The sequence below is a fragment of the Onychostruthus taczanowskii genome, unplaced genomic scaffold (assembly GCF_017590055.1).
Source record: "Onychostruthus taczanowskii isolate IOZ18803 unplaced genomic scaffold, ASM1759005v1 scaffold143, whole genome shotgun sequence".
Taxonomy (NCBI): domain Eukaryota; kingdom Metazoa; phylum Chordata; class Aves; order Passeriformes; family Passeridae; genus Onychostruthus; species Onychostruthus taczanowskii.
The window spans coordinates 857263-879282 of NW_024498608.1; the positions used below are offsets into that span (position 1 = coordinate 857263).

The following is a 22020-nucleotide window of genomic DNA, read 5'->3' on the forward strand; positions in this document are numbered from 1 at the left end:
CTCAGTACTTTCCATCCTATATCTGAAAATGTTTCACAGAAGTATCTAAATTTGCCTTAAAATATGGCAACAGTCATCTGTCCAAAAAACCTCATCTGGAGGCACATGAACATCAACACATTGTGGACACAACAAATTGTGGACAATCTGTTATTTGATCTTGAACATTACTAGGGGCCTGTACTGTGCTTAGTAAGTATTGACCCAATACTTATCAAAGGGTCAAAGTTGACAGTCTTCCCCAGTCCCAGTTTAAGACACAAATAATTTTAAAAGGTTTTCCTCAAACAAAAATACTTTTACGAGTCAAAGAACTTGGTCTGCTTTCAAGTTCTGTTTCTCTGACTGAACAAACTGTGCATTTTTTAATCTCAAATGCAAAATATTACAGTGAATTATATGTATGTTTAACTATCTAGGACTGCCTAGAGCATAGGAAGCCAAGGAAATCTATCCCTTCTAAGAATATGGGGAGGAATAGGTTTGAGCCTATTCAGATCAAACAAGAAATAGAACCTGTGTTTCTGGTTAGCATGTTTCCAACCACTAGCTGTTATATAGAAAAAAATCAGGAACAGAAAAGTTTTCTTAAGAGAAGAGTAAGTCTCTTTGAAAAGTTACCTGTAGAAGGGGACAGTATGCTTCAGTCAATACCTGAATACCCAGCAGGAATGTGGGTGAAGGCATCTCTGTAGCCCTGGGTAAGCATCTGATGCTTTTGATGAGGGATACAATTTTTGAAAACCCATTTGCTTGGTCTGGGTCGCTCACAATTCTGTCCCATACTGCTAGGTTTGGATCCTGTTCTGTAGCACCAAACTCTTCCTGTGCCTCAGATCCTAACATACTGAAAATTCCACTGTGATGATCAGGTAACTAAATAGTAGGTATTGCCAAACTGAGCTTTTTATGCCCCTAAACCACTTACTGGATCTATTCCATAGCCCTTTCCTGTCACAAGGCCCTTCTTTGCTCAAGGCAATTGCAGCAGCGTGTGGACTGCTCTTTATGGTTTCAGTAAAAGCTCTTAGCAAGAAAGAACTTTGCTCATTGACCATTTTCATACCCTGACACTTTAAAAATTGCTTCTGTTCCAAGGGAGTTTAGAAAGAAGTGCTGTCATTTCATTATCCTGGAGACAATTTATATCTTTCAAGTTGGGGACAGGAAGAGATGGGGGTTCTTCCTAATTGGCTACACTAGAAGAACCCTTGAGCAGCTAGGACCCCTTTAGATAACTACATATATGTAAATATAAAATTACAGTTGTGAAACCACCGTTTTCAATAATATGCATTTTATCTAGTAGGACTAAACTCACCTGATAGTAATACTCATGAGAGATTCACGACTGTATACTGAACGAGGGAGATGTTTCTGGGCTTGGGCTTGGGATGACACAATGGATCCCAAGGGTTATAGAGAATTCTTTTGTTTGTTCCACAGATTAAATTTTTCATTCCTTTCCCATTAATGAATCTGAGAAATTCACCTACTCCTGTACAGTCTTTTTCTGGAAAAAATGTTCTTAATTACACCTCCTTCTTCATAAAGGGTAATGGCATAAAATACCTGACTAGACCTAAAAGTTCTGAAGTTAAGTCTACTTCCTACTGATCTCCATGACCAAAGGAGTGGCAGAAATAAAAGAAGTTCTCATCAATTCCTGCTACTGCTATTTTATTTGGGGTCTTGTGATCTACCATACCCAGGGAGAAATACAAATCTTGCTGACTTTGGAATCAATGTAAGTAAGCTTTCCTGCAGTTGATTTCAAATTTTCACAATGCTGAGAAACTCTAGACAAACCTCAGGACTGTGAATCTCTCTATAGATTCTAGGAACAAAATTTTGCACTTCTGAACTGGAGAAATTCTTGTATACCCATGGCTTATATGGCCGTTGGCCCCTTGATGGAAAGGGTTTTCTAGCATTCTTGAATTGAAATATTAGTTATTTAGGACATTGCTGGTCCCTTTCACTACTGTAAGTCCTGTACGAAAGCCTGAGTCCACTAAACTCAGTCAGGATCTCTTTGTCAGATCTTTAATTTTCATATACCAAAAGGCAAAGCCATGTTTATTTTGAGATAATCCTAGTCAATCTTATCACATCTCTGCTTTGATTGGTACAGTTAGCTTCTGATTAAATATTTTGTGTTCAGAATAAATGTTAGAGAATAAATGTTAGAGAACCTGAAGCATTCCTTTATCATCCTATGTAATACTCTTTACTCTAGGCTGCTTTTTGCATTGTAAATGCTCTCCAGAGCTTAGAAAAGAGTTCTGGCTTCTATGGCAGCAGATGGATTGCTGCATACAGGTTAGAAGATAGCCAAGATAATGGAATAAGTAAATGAGCTCAGTTTTCTTGCTGCAGAAATATCACTGGTTTTCCATCTCACATCATAATGGTTTCAAGTTTGGTCTGTAGTTGGTCCAAGCCTCCAGCACAAGAAGACTGGGAATAGTGCTTTTGCACCTGTGGATTTCAACTTGTTGTTGGGAAAGGACCCTTTATGGTTCTTTCTTTTACACAGGCTGAGTATGTTAGGAAAAAAATTGTTACACTAGTGGCTTCTGAATTTTTTTGTCAGCCAGAAATCAATGTTTACCTTTTTCTCAGGAGCTCAGTCCCCAAAACACTATCAATATCCATGGTGCAAAGCTTTTCATATTGGTCAATTCATTAAAACAGATGCAGTCCACCAGGCCGCTCTGGATTTGGGGTTTTCAATTAAAAAAGCTCCCCTTCTTACCTGTGACATGACTCTGTGAGGATCTGAGGAAACACCTATGTTACCTAGAGATGTGACTACCCCCGAGCTATTTATTGCCTTTCCTCCATTGGAAGTTGCACCTACACAGCAGAGTCTGCAGAAGGGAATGCATGCCCGCTGCTCCAGCTCCACAATTCTGGCATGGGGTGAGAAGCTTCTGATGGCAGGGCAGAGCAGGCTGCCCTGTACAGTGATTTATGCTGCAGGAACAAGAGATCAAAACTGGTCAAGATCCCACACTTCAGCAAGTGAAACAGTATCTATTCTACCCATCATAGTCCATCATGACTATTTCTAACAAGTCTTAGAAAAATTAGGCAGGCCAAAATCTTGTTCCATTTGTTCATCTCTCCTGTGAAATTAGGGGACCTAAGTGGAGACCAATCTGTAACACGCAGATCTCTCTCTGTAAACACTGTGTGATTAAAGATTTTTAAGTTCTAAGACAGTAAGACTTTGCCAGGCCAATATACCAAGATATCTTACAAACCTATAATTTTGTCCAAAAAAGAAAACCAGTTTTACAGCAAAAACCCCTAATATTTAGAATGTTATTGCTGCTTCCAGAAGACAGATTTTTCAAAAAAAAACCATTTAGATTCTGAATTAAGAAAATTTTTTCACTTTCCTGGAACATTCCTTTTCTGAAACTTTCCTGGATCTTTACTGGAACTTTCCTTTCCTGGAACATTTCTGGAATGTCCCTGAAACTTTCCTTTCCTGAACTATCCTTTCCTGAACTATCCTTTATTTTCCTTTCCTGGAACTTTCCTTTCTTTTCCTGAACTTTCCTTTCCAGAATTTTCCTTTCCAGAACTTTCCTTTCTGGAATTTTCCTGGAACTTTCTTTTCCTTTCCTGGAACTTTCCTGAGCTTTCCTGAACTTGTCTTTCCAGAACTTTCCTTTCCGGAACTTTCCTGGAACTTTCCTTTCCAGAACTTTCCTGAATTTTCCTTTCCTGAACTTTCCTGAACTTTCTTGAACTTTGCTGGAACTTTCCATTGCTGGAACTTTCCTTTCCCCTCCTGGAACTTTCCTGAACTTTCCTTTCCTTTCTATTTTTTGGCCATGATTTTTCTAGTACTCCTGTAATCATGTCCTGGCCATTTCTGACTAGATATTGAGTCTGCCTCTGACATACCTGTTTTCTCAAGCATTTATAAGAACTAGAAGGCACCCTGTTTGTAATGCTTCCTTCTTTCCCAAGCAGAGCAGTGAAACTGACCATCCGTTGCTAATTTAACAGCTTCAGAGGGCAGCATGTAAAGCCATGTTTTGCAGTGTATGTGAAGGTTGGTCTGTTTCTCTATACTAAATTTATACTTCTACCTATGTTACCACTTTCTTGAGTTTTCCTTCTTATAGCACCCCAATTATTGTGGTGGTGATTCAGCTTTTTATGGAGTGAAAACTGTAGAAAAGTTAATTAATGAAGCCTCTGCAGGAAGTCAGTAAGAGAAGTGGGAGTTAAACTGCATCTGCTTGGGCTATGCAGCTTAACCCTTGGATAATCTCATGTAAAGGGGCTTCTGCCTCCATGATGGCACAGTTTGCCGTAATAGAAATTTAGAATTTTCTTGACTGAAAATTATCAAAAAGCTTTTCAGAATCTGACAATTTTTTGATAACTTTGCCATTTCTGATTCTCTCCTTTTGAGAGAAGTGCTTACTCATCTCAAGGGAAGAGCAGAGGGATAAGAGCAGCATGACTTTTAAAGAAGTTATGCTTGAGGGAAACAATTGTTTTGAAGGGCCAGCTTCAAAGATAGGCTGAAGATAATAATCCGGTTCTGGACTTTCATCAAGCTTCTCCATACTCCTGACTGCACTTTCTCACTCCTTTTTATAGCTAGTGTTTAGTTGATTTATCTGCAAATTTCGGCTTATAAACTTTCTGTCTGCATCTTACCACTCCTGTAGTATTTTCCATAGGGAAACAAAGTCCAGTTCATTGTTTCTAGCAGATGACACTTTGGTAAACTGACAAATACACAGTCTAGAGATTTTAGCAACTGTTAAAGATAGATACAATTTGCACTGAGGTTTCTGGTAAATAACAGAACTTACATACAGGAAAAAAAAAAAAAGCCACCTTAAATATGAAATGCTGCATCCTTTTAGTTATCTGTTTCCATAGTTAAAATTATGGGCCAATTTGGATTGTCAGATACTGTAACCTGCTTTCTCTAAACTTAGTGAAGAGCCTTCCATCTCTTTCTCCTTTCTGACAGCTCTCTCAGCAGAACATTCAGTTGATGGTTGTTGCTTTGTGCTATTTAAGGACTCCATGCTGCTGAGAAACAGAACACTAGAGTTTCAGAGATCTAGCCTCTCTTGTAATTCACCATTTTTGAAAAATATATTGCTTTGAGCATTTTTACCAATGGATACGCAATTATAGTACTATGAAAATAGAAGGAAATATTCTGTTTCCTATAGAAGGACCATTTGCTCATTGTCTTACTGGTACTTTTTCTTTTTGTAATACCCTGTCATTTCATCTGCTGTAAAATAAATGTTCAGTTTCTGAGAGGAAAAACAAACCTGTTCAGAACACTGATTCATTCAAGATTTTTATGGGAGACCTCCAAAGAAAGCCCAGGTGCTGAAGGAAGTGGTGTTCTTTTCTCACTGGGTGGCATTTTCATTGCTGAGTCAGTACTGCAGAGTTCAGTGCTGCTGGAAGTGTTCTGTTTCAGATGAAATAGAAAAGCAAAGTGTCATCAGAGGTTCCCTGGCCCCATGATTGAGAGCAAACATGTTTGCCTCAGAGTCCAGGAAAAATTGCATCCAAACTAGCATATATTGTATGCTACACTGTTATTTGTCTGAGAAACCCATCATTTCTGCTCCTGAAAACTTCAGTGACTAGTAAAGCCACACAGGTTGGCAATATATTCTTCCCAGGATGGTTGCATTTTAATAATGTATGAAGCAGTGCTTAAAGATATAATTACAGAATAGCTTCTGGATCTTTTATGTCTTTTAAATAAATAATGCTCAAAATATATGCAAAGAATAATTCATATAAGCTGTCATTCACATAGGTTTTTGTGACAAAAGAATCTGTAAAGCTATGTGCTCTTCTGTATGTCACATTTCTCAAGGTCAGTATTTCACTTTTAAAGTGTTTTGAGTATGGCGTTTAGTATTAAAGGCTTCCCATTTATATCATGGAAAAACACCATCTACCTTTAAAATAGTTAATTTTTTCTGCAGACATTTATATTAAGCCCTGAATATTTCAAATATTCTGTATTTCAACAGCTAACAACAATGATGTAAAGACTTGGTAACACCACTATACATGTAGAATATCTTGACTGGTATCTTTACAGCTGTTTGAAATCCACCTACAAATTTACTCTAGTGTAAGTGAGATCTGACTTCGCCTTGTATTTATGTATATGTCTGACTAAATTAGACACAAATGAAAATGTTGAAGATGGTGCTCCATCTAGAAGGGCTGGAGCCAGAGGAGGATTATAGACAGACGAACATAAAAAGAATGAGTGAAATAACAACCTGTTGATGATTACAGTGTATATTTTTAAGGGGCCTCATATTCCCTAAAGAAACTGAAATTATTCTTCTGGACTACTGTAAAGTTTATTTTTCCAACCATACACTTTCTGTGTCCAACAGCAAAACCTCGTACAAATCAAATATACTATGTCTCACCAGTATCTTGCTCTCTTTCAAGGACGCTCAGTAAAGCTTAGGGGAAACCTGGGCATTTAAAAACTTTGTACATTTCAACGGGTTTAAAAAATCAGGCAGACATATAGTGGACTGATATTTTGTTGTGGTCAATGGGAAAAAGTAAATCAGAAAGGCAATTGTTCTGGCTTTAGGTTATCTTTACAAGCCTCGGCTTCCAGGTCTGGCTATGGAATGGTAGTGTTCCTGCCAGTGAACTAGTGGAAGTAGCCAAAATATAGAAGCTTTGTCTTAATGAAGTTAGTTGTTCTGCAGTCTGTCTCAAAAAATAGTGGGAGTCTATTTTCTGCAAAAAGATAGGGCATGCAAAGTGGGATATTTGCTACTAGGCTGTGGTGCTAGCCTTCATTCTGCAGAAAGCACACATACAAAGAAGGACAGCAAGTAGAAGGAATGGTGGGAAATACAGGAGAGTAATTTCATGATTTTTACCTTTATCTATATCTTCCGTGTTTCCATAACTCAAAAGTAGTGCCTGGGCCTTTGAGCCCTCAGTAAGAAGTTAGAATCATTGGGATACTCAAAAGGTGCAAGTAACTATTCCATCACTAAAACAAAGGTATCCTGAGGATATCTGTGTTCTAAGTTAGATAATCTGCTAATTTTATGCATAACACACTGACAGCCAATCTCTGGACTGTTGTAGATTGTTTTAATGCAAGAGAACAGAATTTGAGTTTCTTTTGAAATACAGGTTGAAAAAATATCTGCCCAGATGTTTCATTTGAATACAGTCTTTGCATGTAGAGTGCATTTTACAGTATTTGTTTACTAACATTTATGAGGAATTCTGTTAATTCCAAGCCAGTATTTTATATTTTTAAACCTCAGATACTTGTAGAGAGGATTTTTTCAGAAGCTGTAATCACAAATAGGTCAGAATTACATTTATGTCACTAAAATCTTAACACCTCCAATTAATTTCACATGTGAATTCATTATTTAGAAAATGCCAGTCTTGTCTGAAGAAATATCTCTCTTTTTAACTCTGCTAATGCAGCACACCAAGAGTATTAAGGTAGTATTATACTGCATCATAGCAAATGGAAGCTGGTCATGAAGCAAGTGTGAACACTTCTAAAAAATCCATCTAGACTTGAATAAAAGGTAATGAGATGTGATTTAGTAGAAGGTATGTATGCATACATGTGTGTGTATATATGTGTATATATATATATATATATATATGTATAAATGTATAGATAAAGATATACATACACCTATATATGTGTATGTATCTGCAAGGCACAAACACTGCTCTCCTGTAGCTGTGACCACATGAGAACTGAGATTTGCGACAGTAGCATGAGGGAAGAAAAGACAAAAAAACCAAGCAACCAGGAGCAGTGTCCCCAGTCAGCACTGTGGCCCTGGGAACTGCCATCTATGGCCATGGGGCAGCAGGTGCTGGCACAGACAGGTGCAGATGGCTGGGATGTGTGACATTGCTGGGGACCCGCTCCCTGCTGGTTGCAGCCACGTCATGCCAGCCAGCACCATCAGTCACTTGACGCTCCTCTCCCTGCATAGATTCCTGGGTGGCTGGGATCAGCAGATGCTGCTGCCATCTCCTCTTTCAGAGCCCAGGAAATGTGATCCCCTGCACTGAGGGTTGGTGTAGGAATCTTTTGTCAGCTGTCCAGGGGGATATGTGGGTTTTCAGAACTTCTGCAACACGATCATGGATGGGAATAAGCCCAAAGGATGAGAAAATACCCTTAATTAGAACATTTGGAACTATTCAGATCTAAATTCTTCTTTTAAAAACAGTTTACAAGTGATGGACAGAAGTGTTTTGCATGTCCCAAGAAATAATTGTGAATATAGGGAGGTGTAAGTTTACACACAATCACAGAATAAGCTGAGATGGAAGGAATCCACAAGGGTCAACAAGTCCAGCTGCTGTCCCTGCACGTCACAGACCCAAGAGGCACACCATGTGCCCAAGAATATTGTTCAAACACTTCTTGAACTCTGAAAGGCTTGATGCTATGACTACGTGCCTGAGGATCCTCTTCCCATGCCCAGCCACCCTCTGTGTGAAGAATCTTTTCCTAATATCTAAACTAAGCCTCCAGTGATACCCCTTCAGGCCAGTTACTTGAGTCCTGCCGCTGGGCACCACAGAGATCAGTGGCTGTCCCTCCTCTTCCCCTCATCAGGAAGTCGTAGACTGCAACTACACCTCAGTCTACAACTGAGGTCTCACCTCAGTCTCCTCTTCAACAGCTAAACAGATCAAGTTCTTCAGTATGCATTAGCAGAAATTTTAATATAAATCTTTAATGCTGGAGTCCTCATGTGATTTGCTTTTGTTTCTTTCAGAGAAAATCACAAAAATATGTGGTTTAATTTAGCTGCTGTGAGATCTCTGAATCTGATATATGCTCTTTATACTTAAAAAGCTAAAGTTACCCAGTGTAATCTAAGTCAATACTTAACTGAAAAGCACTGGCAAGTTGGCAAGATTGAGCATTAAAGACAGATATTTTGCATTCTCTCTTTTAGAGAGCACACAGACCTCTGCATCTTCCCATCTCCAGCCTCATCATCTCTCCAGAAGGGAGATGTAGACACAGCAGCGCAGCAAGGTGTGCTCTCTGATATAGATGAGAGGCATGCAAAGAGGCAGCAAGAGATTTGGTGGTGCTGACTAGTCTGCTCCAGGCTGCAAGATCCACACAAACAGACAAGTCCTGGGGACTCTGGGGCTGCACCAGGTGCACTGCCTTCCAAAACTTCCCTATACCCAAGTTAGGTAGCAGAGCTATAGGTAACAATGAAGCAAAAATCCCACTATCCTAATGCCCTTTTAAATAAACAGATTTTGTTTGTACTGACACAGCAAAATATTGTAGAGACACCTTAGCACACAACAAGTGTGTGAGTGAAAGAGGATAGACTGAATTCTGTAATCAGGTAAAGATCTCATGCTCTGATGAACTTGCAGTACACACGTACCGTGTACTGTCAATATCCACTGTTCGATCATTTATAAGCAGAGAGAAGCAGGTGTTACTGGCAAAAGGTGTCTGTGCTGTTTGGTTTCTCAAGCAGTGTGATTAGAGAAGATATTTGAAGGTTTGAAGGCGGTGAGAATAATCACTTGGCATGTGCAAATGAAAGGCAAATTCAAGCAGAGGGTTTGGTGTAATGTTGAGAAAAGCACATTTATGTGTATTTTTTTTTTAAGACAGACGTATGGTACCAGACAATGGAATTTTTTTTATTTGAAACTTCAGTAAAGTAGTATCAAAAAGATTAGCATGGGGTTATAGAAGTTCAGCTTTATATGAGCTCTGTAGCTTGTTTCAAATGTACAAACCATAAAAGTGTTTTATGATCTTTGAAAAAGAGGCAAGAAATTTTCAGTTTTTCTTTATTACTGCTATACGTTTTTGTGTGCATGGAGTTTGTTAGATAATGTAATTGTATTAATGTTTTATGTGATTCTACTAAATATAAAATAAAGTACATTAGTACCAGCATACTGGTTTATGTCCATTATTAAATGTAAAAATTTAGGAACTTTGTGTTAATGAAACATAAAATTTGAGACATTAATTACATGAAAGTTAGGAAATTCAGATGGGTAATTCTTCCTCTGAGGTTTTCATTTCAGTAGAATATTTCATTATTTGATTGTACCATACATTGTATCATGCAATTTCATTCCTAAAAGAGGAGAGGAGAGGAGAGGAGAGGAGAGGGTTTTCTTCCTGCAACACTTTCTAACTTCAATTTTTCTGTTGCACAGAGAGCTAACTAATGCTTAAATGAATCAGGCCCATGCTGCTATACGTTTTTGTGTGCATGGAGTTTGTTAGATAATGTAATTGTATTAATGTTTTATGTGATTCTACTAAATATAAAATAAAGTACATTAGTACCAGCATACTGGTTTATGTCCATTATTAAATGTAAAAATTTAGGAACTTTGTGTTAATGAAACATAAAATTTGAGACATTAATTACATGAAAGTTAGGAAATTCAGATGGGTAATTCTTCCTCTGAGGTTTTCATTTCAGTAGAATATTTCATTATTTGATTGTACCATACATTGTATCATGCAATTTCATTCCTAAAAGAGGAGAGGAGAGGAGAGGAGAGGAGAGGAGAGGGTTTTCTTCCTGCAACACTTTCTAACTTCAATTTTTCTGTTGCACAGAGAGCTAACTAATGCTTAAATGAATCAGGCCCATGTCTAAATATTTTCTGCTCTTTTGGGGGACCTCCATAAATTTAGTTGGGTTCTTTGGAATCATAGAATGACTATAAATTATAAAGCAGTTGAACACTATAGCCTATAATTCGTTTGAAATTGGCTATTGTCTGCCTTACCATGTAAATATGTAGCTCCAGTAAAAAGAAAAGTAACATAAACATTTACAATTGGTGGCTAAAAGATTTATTCCATCCAGATACAGGAAAGAAAGTGCTAGTGAAAATGGAGGGCACTTGAAGGTTTTTTCTGACAGCAAAATACAATTTACTAAATTGCAACTCTGTTGATCGGCACTAGTGGGTCTCTCAGTTAAAGATCATTGTGATGGTTTCTAGACAACATAAAAGATATCGGAATTTTTAGAAATAGACATTTAATTCTGAATTTTTCCATTATAAGATTTGAAGATGCAGTGAGGTCACACAAATGAAGATAGTGGTTAACCTAACCTTGTTAGGTTTTTCTTGCAGAGGATATCAAAAAGGAACATATTGGACTGGTCTGAATCTTTTGGGAACCTCATCAACTGACATAATCTTTAATTTGGCACCTATACTGTGAGCATTTCCAAGCCCTGGAGTGCTATGAGAAGTAGTTCCATGTCATTGCAACAGGCCAGAACTGGGTAATAAGTTATATAGATTTTGTGTATTTATAGAAGGCTAATTATTATTTATTGAGAAACTTACTGGGTTTTTTTAGATAGTTATTACATAGTTGGACCTACTAGATCCTCTAATTTAAATACTATTACTATTGGTTAATTAAGAAACTATTCTTTGGTAAATACATTTCTATAATATATTTTACATGTTTACAATACCAGGTGTAGTAAAAGTTAAGACAAGAATTGTTTCTCATTCTTTTCTCTGATCTTCTCACAGACTTTTCCAGAATGATGCCGTGGAAAGTTGTGTTTCTCTCTGTGGTCAGAGAGCTGCTGTTACAGTTCCATAGCAGATAAACCAATTAAAAAGAAAGATGAACAAACTAAATTATGAGATGGAAAAGAATAAAATCATTTCTAACCTTCTCCACTCATTCTGTTAAATAAATGTTAAAAAATACCCAAAAAAATCTGGAGGGTAAAACTGCAGAAACAGAGAGTAGATTAGGAAAACTAAAAGCTTTTCCTCTTCTAAAGTCTTCAAAATTACAATGATTTTCATTGCCTTGATAAAATCAGACCTGGGTGTTACTGCCATATTTTCTTTTTAGCTTCCAAAATTATTATAAGTTTTGCATGAAATTAAAGCAAATAGTTGTTTATACTCCATTTTGAAGCAGTCAGCATGTCACTAAGTTAGCACTTCTCTGAGATCTACAGAGTAGGATTTAGGCTAATTCACGGCACAGCACTTTTCAGCCAAAGGTTATTTTCCTTTAACCATTTTGTTTTTCATAGGCCTTGGCTAATTGCAGGTTATTGGAGTCCAATATAATTGCTTGTTTAATTGCTTGGAAGAAGGGGAGCTTCCGTAGTTGAAAAATAGCTTATTTTCTTTTAAAATAACTGAAATCGGCCTTAGGGTGCTCTAGAGGGCAATGCACTATATATTTGTGTTATTTTATTCTTTCAAAAATTCCCAGAATAGTCATGAAATCTTTGGAAGGTAGTTGATCTCCAGGAGGTTGTGATAGGTCTCTCCCAGGGTTTGTAAGAGTCTATGATAACTCAACATCATAAGAAAAAATCATTTCAAAATTATTGTAAGACTGGGTCAAAGACTCCAAAACCAGCTGCTTCTTTCAAGAGGTGACACTAAATAGAGGAGAGGAGGAAATCTTGAAACAAAGTCCGGAGAGCTTGTGAAAAAGGGTTAATCAGTTTGACAGTGGTCTGCATCACTTTTACCTGTGCTGTACAAACTTGTGTTGTGTTGAAGCACACAAATAATGGAAAAAAAAAGAAGGAAAAAAAAAAAGGAAAAGAAGCTTAATGTGGTAGTTGATGACATGGAGGAAAGTAAAATAACAAACAAGATAATAAGATAGGGAAAACTGTAGCCTGCATGTTGAGGAGCCAGAGATAGTCCTAATATGTTCAGGGTCATTATTTCTGTCCTTGATACAACTTCTTACCTTAGTGCAGGGTTTGATCATGTCACTTCCAGCCTGCTCTCCTCTCCAGAGGAAGACTTTGATGTGAACATGTGTGTTCCTGTCCCTGTGTAATCTGTCCGTCTGTTCTTCTGTCTTTTCCCTTACAATTTAATTTTTTACTCATTACCAAGCAAATCTAGTACAAAGGGAGTGTTCTCCAAGACAGTGAAATTCCAACAAGTTTCAGGGAAATTTCATGTTCTTGTGCAAGAAAAGAGAACCAGAAATTACTCCCAGAAACACTCCCAGCTGAAGGCAGCATTTCAGCCTGAGTTGTGACAAAGAGAAGCAGCAAAGGGTCAGTAGAAGGATGGGTACTGAGAAGAGGAATCCACAGAGACCCTTCCACAAGAGATCGTCTCTGCATATTGCACTTTACCCCAAATGAAATTCACAGGGAACTAGGCATTAGTTCCAGCACTCACAAAGCTAGGAGCTGTGCCTCTCAGTGGAAATTATATGTGGAAATTCCTGTTGCCTAGCCTTAACCCATCTCATTGAAATACTTTTTTTGTTTAGGATTTCTGTAGTGTTTTCTAGATGGGGGTTAAGGGTTTGTGTCTGTGTTTGTTTGATTTGATTTGAATTTTTTTGAGGTGTGATGAGCAAGCAAGTGGTCTGCATTACTGAGCTTGATTTGCACCAACAGTCAAGGTACCAGCCAAAAACACTAGACTGATAGTTTTGTGCAAGGCAAAGGTTTGCCTCTTCGCTTTAGAGCAAAAGTTAATTTTGGGTAGAATATTGACACAATTTCTTACATTTCATCCTTGGCTTTTCTAGTGAAAAGAGAGATTGCTTTTTCTCTGCCTGGTATGGCAAGCAACCTCCTTTCTAAAGGTATGAAAATAGTGTAAAAATAAATATCTAGTAAAAATACTTCTACAATGGGAAGGAATCCAGTCTGTTTGGAGACTGTTGCAAGACATATATTGGCTCACATTGTCTTTCCTGTTCTGAGCATCTGAAAGGTGCAGTGCATCCCCAAACCTCTACAAACCACAGTAGCAACTGAGTGCTAAGTAATCATTTGCAGAACTTTAGGGCATTGTGAGTATGCTGAGGGCAAGATGCATCTGCTTCTCACAGATGCAGTCTTGAGAAAGCAGCAGACAAGGATTTGTGGATGATGGGAGGGGAAAAGATTCAAAGAGCCTGCAAAGCATTCCTCTGGTTCTTTTCTTTTCATATTACTTTTTGTCTGTCATCTCAAAGCCTGAAGTTGAGGAAGCCATTTAGTTCCGCTCACATCCACATCAGTCCTCACGGACTCCATAGGAATTAGCAGGACTCCATCAATGTATCATATGAGCTCTAGAAATGGTCCCAAGTATGCTGATCTTGGTTTCATGTCTGGACAGCTTGATCTAAGCTTGAAACAGAATATTTTATGTATTCAGAGGAAAACTGTTTTGTGCTTATGTAAAGAGAAGAATGTTAGTTGAGATTGCAATGAGACATTTTGCTTATACTATATCTTGTTGTGTCTATTAAAGCTATTAAACAGCAGCTGATTGCAAAACCCTCTTGCTAATTGAGTTGTTTTAAGCTGCTAGCAGTAGATATTATGTAGGATTATGTCTATTTTGCTAACTGAACATTTAACATTTAAAAGATAAAAGAATGAGGAGAGTGGAAAGAGGTGTAGGGAATCATTCAGGTTGTTTTAGCATCTCAAGTTTTTATTCCAATGGATTATAATTTTGTTGGTGTTAAGGAAGTAGCTCATGGATTTGACTTGAAGTCTTTATAGATATGAGGTTTGACAAGAAAGATGTACATTGAGCCAGCCTTTCACAAATGCCTAAATCTGTTTCAGAGGTCTGCAATGGGAGATTAGAAGGCTCAGATCTTGTACAGCAGATCACCATCACTTTGTTTAGTTGATGAAAATGGAAGGTTCAGGGGTTTTTCCATAGTATGAGAACAAGGCATGACATTATAATATTTAAGGATAGTAACAGTAGTAAGCTGATCATCATCATAAAAAAATAATTATGAAAGGTACTATTCCTGAAGGAACAAAAGCACAACCATTCTGAGAAGGCAAAACGATACCAGAGTATCCCACACTGACAGACAGTGCACGTTAGCCACTTACTAATGGACAAAATATGTGATATTTTCATTGTAATTGAGATTGCTTAGCCAGGGTTCAACACAGAATGGACTGCAAGCTAACTTTAAAAGTTTGTATACAGCAAAATACACATAGCCAAAACTTTGAAGAGTTTTTTGTGACTCATCCTGGAAGCTAAATATGAGAAATTGTGAATATATTTGCTTTATGTACTACTGCTTGTACTTGAGAATTCTACACCTTCTTCTCATATTCTTTTACCTTAATACAGCCTATGGCTGTTCTTTGGTGCTCTGTAAAGGTAGATCAGTTAAAACCTTTCTGAAGCCAGTTCTGAATTGTAAGCTACTGATTCAATTCTGGTTTTAAGTTTTTTCAACTCTCCTATCTTAGTGATGATAATCATGGTTGTGTGTATTTGAGTAGCTGAACCCGAAATGCTTTCATTTTGACTATTCACTAAGCATCTGTTTTAGAAATGCTTTTTCCTGTGCATTAAGCTTCAGCCCTGTGCATTTGTAACACTCTTAAGTGTAGTCAATAAAAAGTAAACATCATGTCTAGAAACTCTTAATTGTAATTTCATAGCCGTATCATCAACTCTGCCCTCCCTCTTGTCCTATCACAGGCATAGACTTAGGTAAAGTCCTTGAATTCTATTTGGGTAATTATTCTTCCTCTGTGAAGAAATGGACTCCTAAATTTGTTGCAGGTTGAATTCTTTTTCCATTTGCTCCTCCTGCATCTTCCTTAAAAGCAAATAAGAACATCAGTGTATTCCACAGTAAACAGTATAGATAAATATGTTAAGTTTGGTTTATGTTAAAATAAATTGCATTCTGTGTTTAGCTTAAACCCTTAATGCTGTGGGATATAGGAATCATGAGGCAGGGGAGATGCTAGCATAGGCACAACTTTTTGCTAGTTGCCATATTCATTCTTTATTGATTGGTACCAGCTTCAGAAGAGGTCTTGTATGGTCCTCACTCATTATTGGAAGACACACATCAGTGTGGTGGGTCATTAGTCACTTTCTTTCCTTAAACCATAAGTTAACACTTTTCTGTGATGAGCAGTTTGTCTTTCTTTAACACTGCTGAGTCTTTCTTGCAGTCCATGTCAAGGATTGAACTTCCCAAATTATATATTTCAGACATTAAGAAAGAAAGGACTTAATGGCTGTGACAGTCCAGACCCTGATGCAGACGATTCAGTAGGTCACAGCCCTGAGTCTGAGGACAAGTACAGAAAACTTAATGAAGATATTGATCTAATGATCAGCAGGCAAAGATTATGTGTAAGTACTCTGAGCTCCTTTTCATTTTTTTTACTTTCTGATATTTCTCTGAATCTGGCAGGCATTGCACAAGAAAGAAAACAAAGCTTGTGAAAGCCCTGATCCTGACTCCTCTTATGCTCTCACCCCACGCACTGAAGAAAAATATAAAAAAATTAATGAAGAATTTGATAATATGATCAAGAGCCATAAAATACCTGTAAGTACCAAAGGTTAGATGGCTGTCTGCTGATAACTGCTGCAGTAACAAACCATAACCCTTTCAGTTCTGGCTTCTTAAGGAAATAAATTCAGCTAGAAAGAGGTTTTAATAGCCAAATATATAATTAAACACAGTGGTGAGAAAATTTCACACAGCATATTTTTGTTTCAAGTCTCTAACTGACAGACAAAACCTATTATAGGTGAAACCTACAGAAGGAAGTGAAATATATGTATATGAACTATATTCACTTGATTTACAGAAGTGTTTTACCACACCACTTGCCCAGATTATACTTAAAAAATAACAGTGGAAATCTTTCTTTGTGGACAGGCAAACAAATCGACAGACTACTTTCTGTGGCAACATACAAAAAGTGATCTAAAACTAAAATTGCTTTATGTATAGTAATTAGTGCGTTTAGTGTGTGTAACTTCAATTCTCCATTGTCTCTACTAAATTCAGTTGCAGCACTGAAGGGTTATAGCTACTTGCTCGCTGCAGAGAAACAGACTGCATGAGAGCCTGCAATGGCAGGTCTCAGACATGTTTGTGTTGGGGTGATTTTACAGCTTTATCAGAGAATTTGCTTTGACGTCATCAGCATTACTTTAATGCTTTAACATGAGCTAAATTTTGTTTTAACCAAGTCAAAATTTCTAACAATCAGTCATGTGCCTTGCCAGATATCTAAGAGAAATAACGCTGCATGTCCTATTTGTTTTGCACGAGACATACAAAGGATGGATTATTTGTCATTATGTTACAATATTACATTTTTAAAGACAACAAGTATGGAGGTTTTGAGGTTATATTTGATTGGTTTTCCAAGTGTCTGTGGAAAACAAATTAGGAAACCAAATATTTGCTCAGATCCAAAGAAGCTTTTGAATTTTTATAGGTAACTTCTTATTTCTAAAAGACAGGAATAAGAGATGATTCGTATGTGTTCATGTCATTCCCATACAAAGGTTGCACGGCTATCTGCCAAAAATGTTGTCTGGATACCTAGAATGCACAGTGTCTTCTGTAGTGTTAATCAATTGCACATAAAAAATCTGACAACTAAGATGAGGATACTTCTTAAGGAGGCTCAGATTCTCTCTCAAGCACTCTAAGTGTTCTTTCTATTAAGTCTCAGCAGAAGGATTTTTCACTCAAGGTACTTAAAATTTGAATAAATTCTTACATAAGGCCAAAAATACTTTGGAAAAATATAAGGACACCAAATAATATTTTCCCAGAGACTAGAAAAGGACCAAGTTTGATAAAGCAATATTTAAAGTGACTGATTAAGGGTGCCCAACACGTATGTAGAATGTCAGGGAGGAATACAGATCTATCCAAATTTTTTTACCTCCCGTTTTATTTGCTTCTTTTGGAAAGCTGTTTTTCTCAGAACAAAACAGCTCTAAAACTGTCACTATTAATTTGCTTTCTCAGGATGCAACTCAGCTTGACAAACAATGACCACTGTATTGAGAGTGATTGTTATAAGCCAGACTGCTTAACACTTTTTCACATCAAAATCTAACCAACTGTTATTCTTTCATGCCATTTCTCTTTCAAGGATGACTTTTGGCTTTTTCAAATAAAACTGACAGAATTTTCATCAAGCTACTTTTCTGCCTTAAAAATATATTTGGAGTGATCCTTCAGAACATCTGTTAATCTCATGCTACCTGTTTCTTTTCTTTCCTAACAAAACAGGTCATGTTATAATCATCTGAAATCTTAAGACTTAATCTTAAAAAAAAACTTTGGAAAAAAAACTTCATTCCTGTAGTAGTGAGTTCTGTCTCTTTCTTTACCTCCATAAGCATTTGGGAAAATTGTCTTTTCTGTAAACTGAAAAAAATATGCAAGATATGTAAACCAGACAGTTAATCTGAGCATGGTATATCAGTTTTGTTTTCCCAAAATTAATGGCATTTCCCTCCAGTTGCTTTCATTAAATATAACTTTTTGACATCAAATATAGTCCTACTTCAGGAATTAATTGGTGATTTAGGGTACAACTTCCTATCTTTCAGGAGGTTATGAAGTGTAGTGTATTAATCTTTTTGTGCAATTACTTCAGAGAAGCTTCAGAGACACAGAACAGCAAAATGTTAGCATTTTTTCTTGTAAGACAGAATAGCCATTCTCTGAATACATCACAAGCTTAGGGCCACTGTCCTCCATCAAGCTGCTTACCACAATAGGAAGAAACAGTAAATATTCTCTGGCAACAGGAACTCCTTCTCTTGGCATAAGCCGAGATGTAATGAGCAAGATCGAGATCACAGCTTATGCATAATAGAAATTTGTAACTGTCTGGGTTTATATATAAAATTATGTATTTTATACAGTAATTTCCTTAACTGGACAAATCAGAATAACTAAGTCAGGGAAGATATATTAATTTACTTATGATCATCAATGGTAGCTGAGAAAATTGGGGAGAAGAAAGCAAAATTAATAATAAAGTCACTGAGTCAAGTCTCTGAATCACTACTTATAGAATATAGAAAACAGTGCATTGCCTCTGCCTGGTTTTGTAACAAAAAATTGCTGCCAAATGAAAACAACATTGGCTTTTGCTCCTAACAGCTAAACGCAATAATGTTTCCTCAGATAATTTTCTGGGGATAAGTATTCATATTGCTCTAAACCATCTGATAAAATTGGACACTTATTTGTAAATTTCATAAGAATGATGGAAGCAGAGGAGACAGAAATAGCTCAGTAGAAGGAAGCTATAAGTATCTCTGTCTCTAAATGAATGAAGGCCTGGTTGAATATGAGAGGATAAAACCAATACTTAAGAGAATGTTTGGCCCATTAAGTTCCAAGGGGGTTGAGTGTCCAACACATTGTTTGGCATCACATACCATAGCTTGTGGAGTAAGCATCTAACACTGTGTGCTGTAGTTTGGGATCATCTCTGGTGAGCCTTCTGCCTCTTTGGCAGTAGTGTCTAAAGGAGAAAAGACAAAGGGAGGGAGAAAAAATAGGCAAAATGTGGCAAACTTTATACACATGACAGTATAGACTTTGTCTATACTAGAATTAGCAAAAAAAGCAAAAAACACACTAAAGCAACATGAAGTGTGCTTATCTCTGAGGTGAATTCTTTGAACAGTCCCCATCAGGCTTTTGACACGTTTTGATGCCAAATAACATTCTCCCAGACAATTTCTTCATTTTGTTTGTTTGTTAGTCCAAGCTAGAAATAATTCCCAATTGTCAGTCTACATGTAGTCATGACTTTTTTCAGGTTGAGAAAGCTTAATGGTATGGACATGAACTTCTCTGTGGCTTCAGATGGCCTCAGTTCCTCCCTAGCTCCTACTAATATAGATATTACACAAGTGCATCAGAAACTTTGTTGTCCATCAGGCTGAAATGAAATCAATATGACCCATGGCTCAGCAGGAATGACTAGAGAATCTGTAGGACATTGAAGTTCTTTGTGAAGAATGTATAACACTTTAATAAATTTAGACAGAGAAAACTGTACCTGGAAATATAGTGTTTAATACTGATATTTACCCAGTCAAACTTTTCCCTCTAACTTTTGACTGTAGTGAAGAAGAAATAAAAACTACCGTATTTCAGATGTAGTATATTGTGCTGAAAAGCAGTAAATTAACTTTGCCCTTATAAAATTGTCTACAGTGCTCTGTAAGCAGATGCAAGTTGATCCAGATAGTGGATAAAATGACAAAAGCTAGACTATAAGTACAGAAATTAAATAATTCAACTACTTAAAAAATATAATTTTTAAATGACAAAATGAAAGCTAAGTAACAGTTTTACATGACTAGGGAGACTGGCAATTCAAAGAGCTACCAAGATTGGAGCTCTTGTACAAATGTAGAAAAAGAAGAATCTTGAACAGTTTGGTTTGTACATGGAAGAAAAAGCATAGTGGTTAAAGCAAACAAGCTTTCAGAATTCTGACAAGACCTTCAGTTTTGCATTTGTACAGGTGTTTAAGTTTAGATAAGAGAAATTTAGATTAGGAAAAGGTATTAAGAAAATAGAGACAATAATAGTCTCTACCCAGGCTCAGAAGGCAGACTTTATAGGTCTTGTGACACAGGGTGATGAAAACCTTATGCAAAGTCCTCCCTTGACGGTGACAGTCAGTGCAACATGGACTGGTACTCAAGCAGGCAGGTCCATGGGCTCAAAGCCACCAGGCAGAGAGAACTCCATCACAGCCCTGGATGTTGCAATAATCAGAAACTCCACGTTGACTTATTCATGTCTCACATCAGGCTATAACTAGGACTCAAACATGGAGAGCTCAAACACTGACTTTGAACTCCACAGTCACATGCTTCTGACTAACATGGGATTTAGGAACATTTTTGGTCCTTCTGTGGCCAATAAAAAGAATGACTTGCTTCAAAACATATGTTCAAGCTGATCAAATGTTTCAGATTATGCTACGTGACCCTATTTCCAAGGAGCTTAGACCTGAGTCATAAGGGTGCAGATTACATGTAGAATGTTACATCTGTGGATTAGATGTAGAACATGTGGATTCCCAAAACACCTCACCTTCCTTTCCTACCTCTACTCAAATCAGTTAGCTCTATGAAAACTACAGCTCTTTGAGTGCATTGCAGCTTCTCAGCAAAGGGAAACAAATTCCCATGTGCCCCCAGGATGGGAAGCAATGCCAGCAGGCCCATCTACTCCACTACTGTTGCTATGGCTATCTCTCGAAAAAAGAAGAGGGTATCAGAGCTAAATTAATGCTTCAAAATCATTCAAAAGCATTTTTATAAAGTATCCTTAACATCATACCTTGAAAGTCTTGCTCTTTGTTTCAGTGGTTAGGCAAAATAATTCCTCCATATTTAGAATTAAATTTTCTCTGTCCCTAGAGAGGACCAAGAAAGAAAAAAAACCACCTTAAGAGACAATTGTAATTTGATGGATAGTGCTGTAATACAGAGGGCATAGCCAACAGTTCCAGCCAGAGAAGAGACATGGGTGGTGCAAGGTCAGGGTGCCTCGGTTGCATGACAAGCAGTTGATATGTCCCGCTCTCCTCCTAGGTCCTTGAAGATATACCAGTACTATCAGCTGCCAACAATAAAATTAAAACTTTTAATTTCCTCCCTTGGAATATGTTACCAGTCTACTTTAAGCAATTTTTTTTTATGTGTTTAAGCTCTTGAAGCTTATAAGATTATAAATGTTAGAAAACTTACAAATTGAGGGGCTCTTGGTCTGTATTCACATATTGAATACTTAAAATGCTGTCAGGTAATTCTGAAAAGGTTTTTCTGATCAAAAAGACAAGAATTTTTAAAACTTAATTTTTAAAACAAATGAATTAAATATGGATTTCTAATGTAGTCGTAACTTTTATAGAAATTCAAGCAATTGCTACCCAAGAAACCCAACCAACAAACTCACAACCGCCAAGGAATCTTGAACTGAGATTCCTAAGAGCATAATGAGACATGCATCTCCTCACAACCTCTATTAGTGTGGTACATTATTTGCAGGTTTTGTGACTTTTTAAACATTCTTGCAAAGGGAAGCGTCTCAGGAGAAGTTTTTGTTATTAGGTATGAAAATAGGAAAAATAACCCACAAAGACTAGTGTG

At 37.1% G+C, this 22020-nt stretch overlaps 1 protein-coding gene across 28 annotated transcripts in view; it reads left to right on the top strand.

Annotated features, from left to right (window-relative positions):
• The window catches only part of MEF2C (myocyte enhancer factor 2C), a 135280-nt gene that overhangs the window by 82742 nt on the left and 30518 nt on the right, over positions 1–22020 (top strand). For 18 of the 28 annotated variants that reach the window (XM_041398276.1, XM_041398275.1, XM_041398264.1 and 15 more), the window contains 2 exons: positions 16063–16122; positions 16268–16405. In XM_041398276.1, coding sequence (XP_041254210.1) covers positions 16063–16122; positions 16268–16405 — 198 coding nt within the window. Of the gene's footprint in view, positions 1–16062; positions 16207–16267; positions 16406–22020 lie in introns of all 28 variants that reach the window. The other 10 variants (XM_041398279.1, XM_041398285.1, XM_041398289.1 and 7 more) reach the window with 2 other exon arrangements.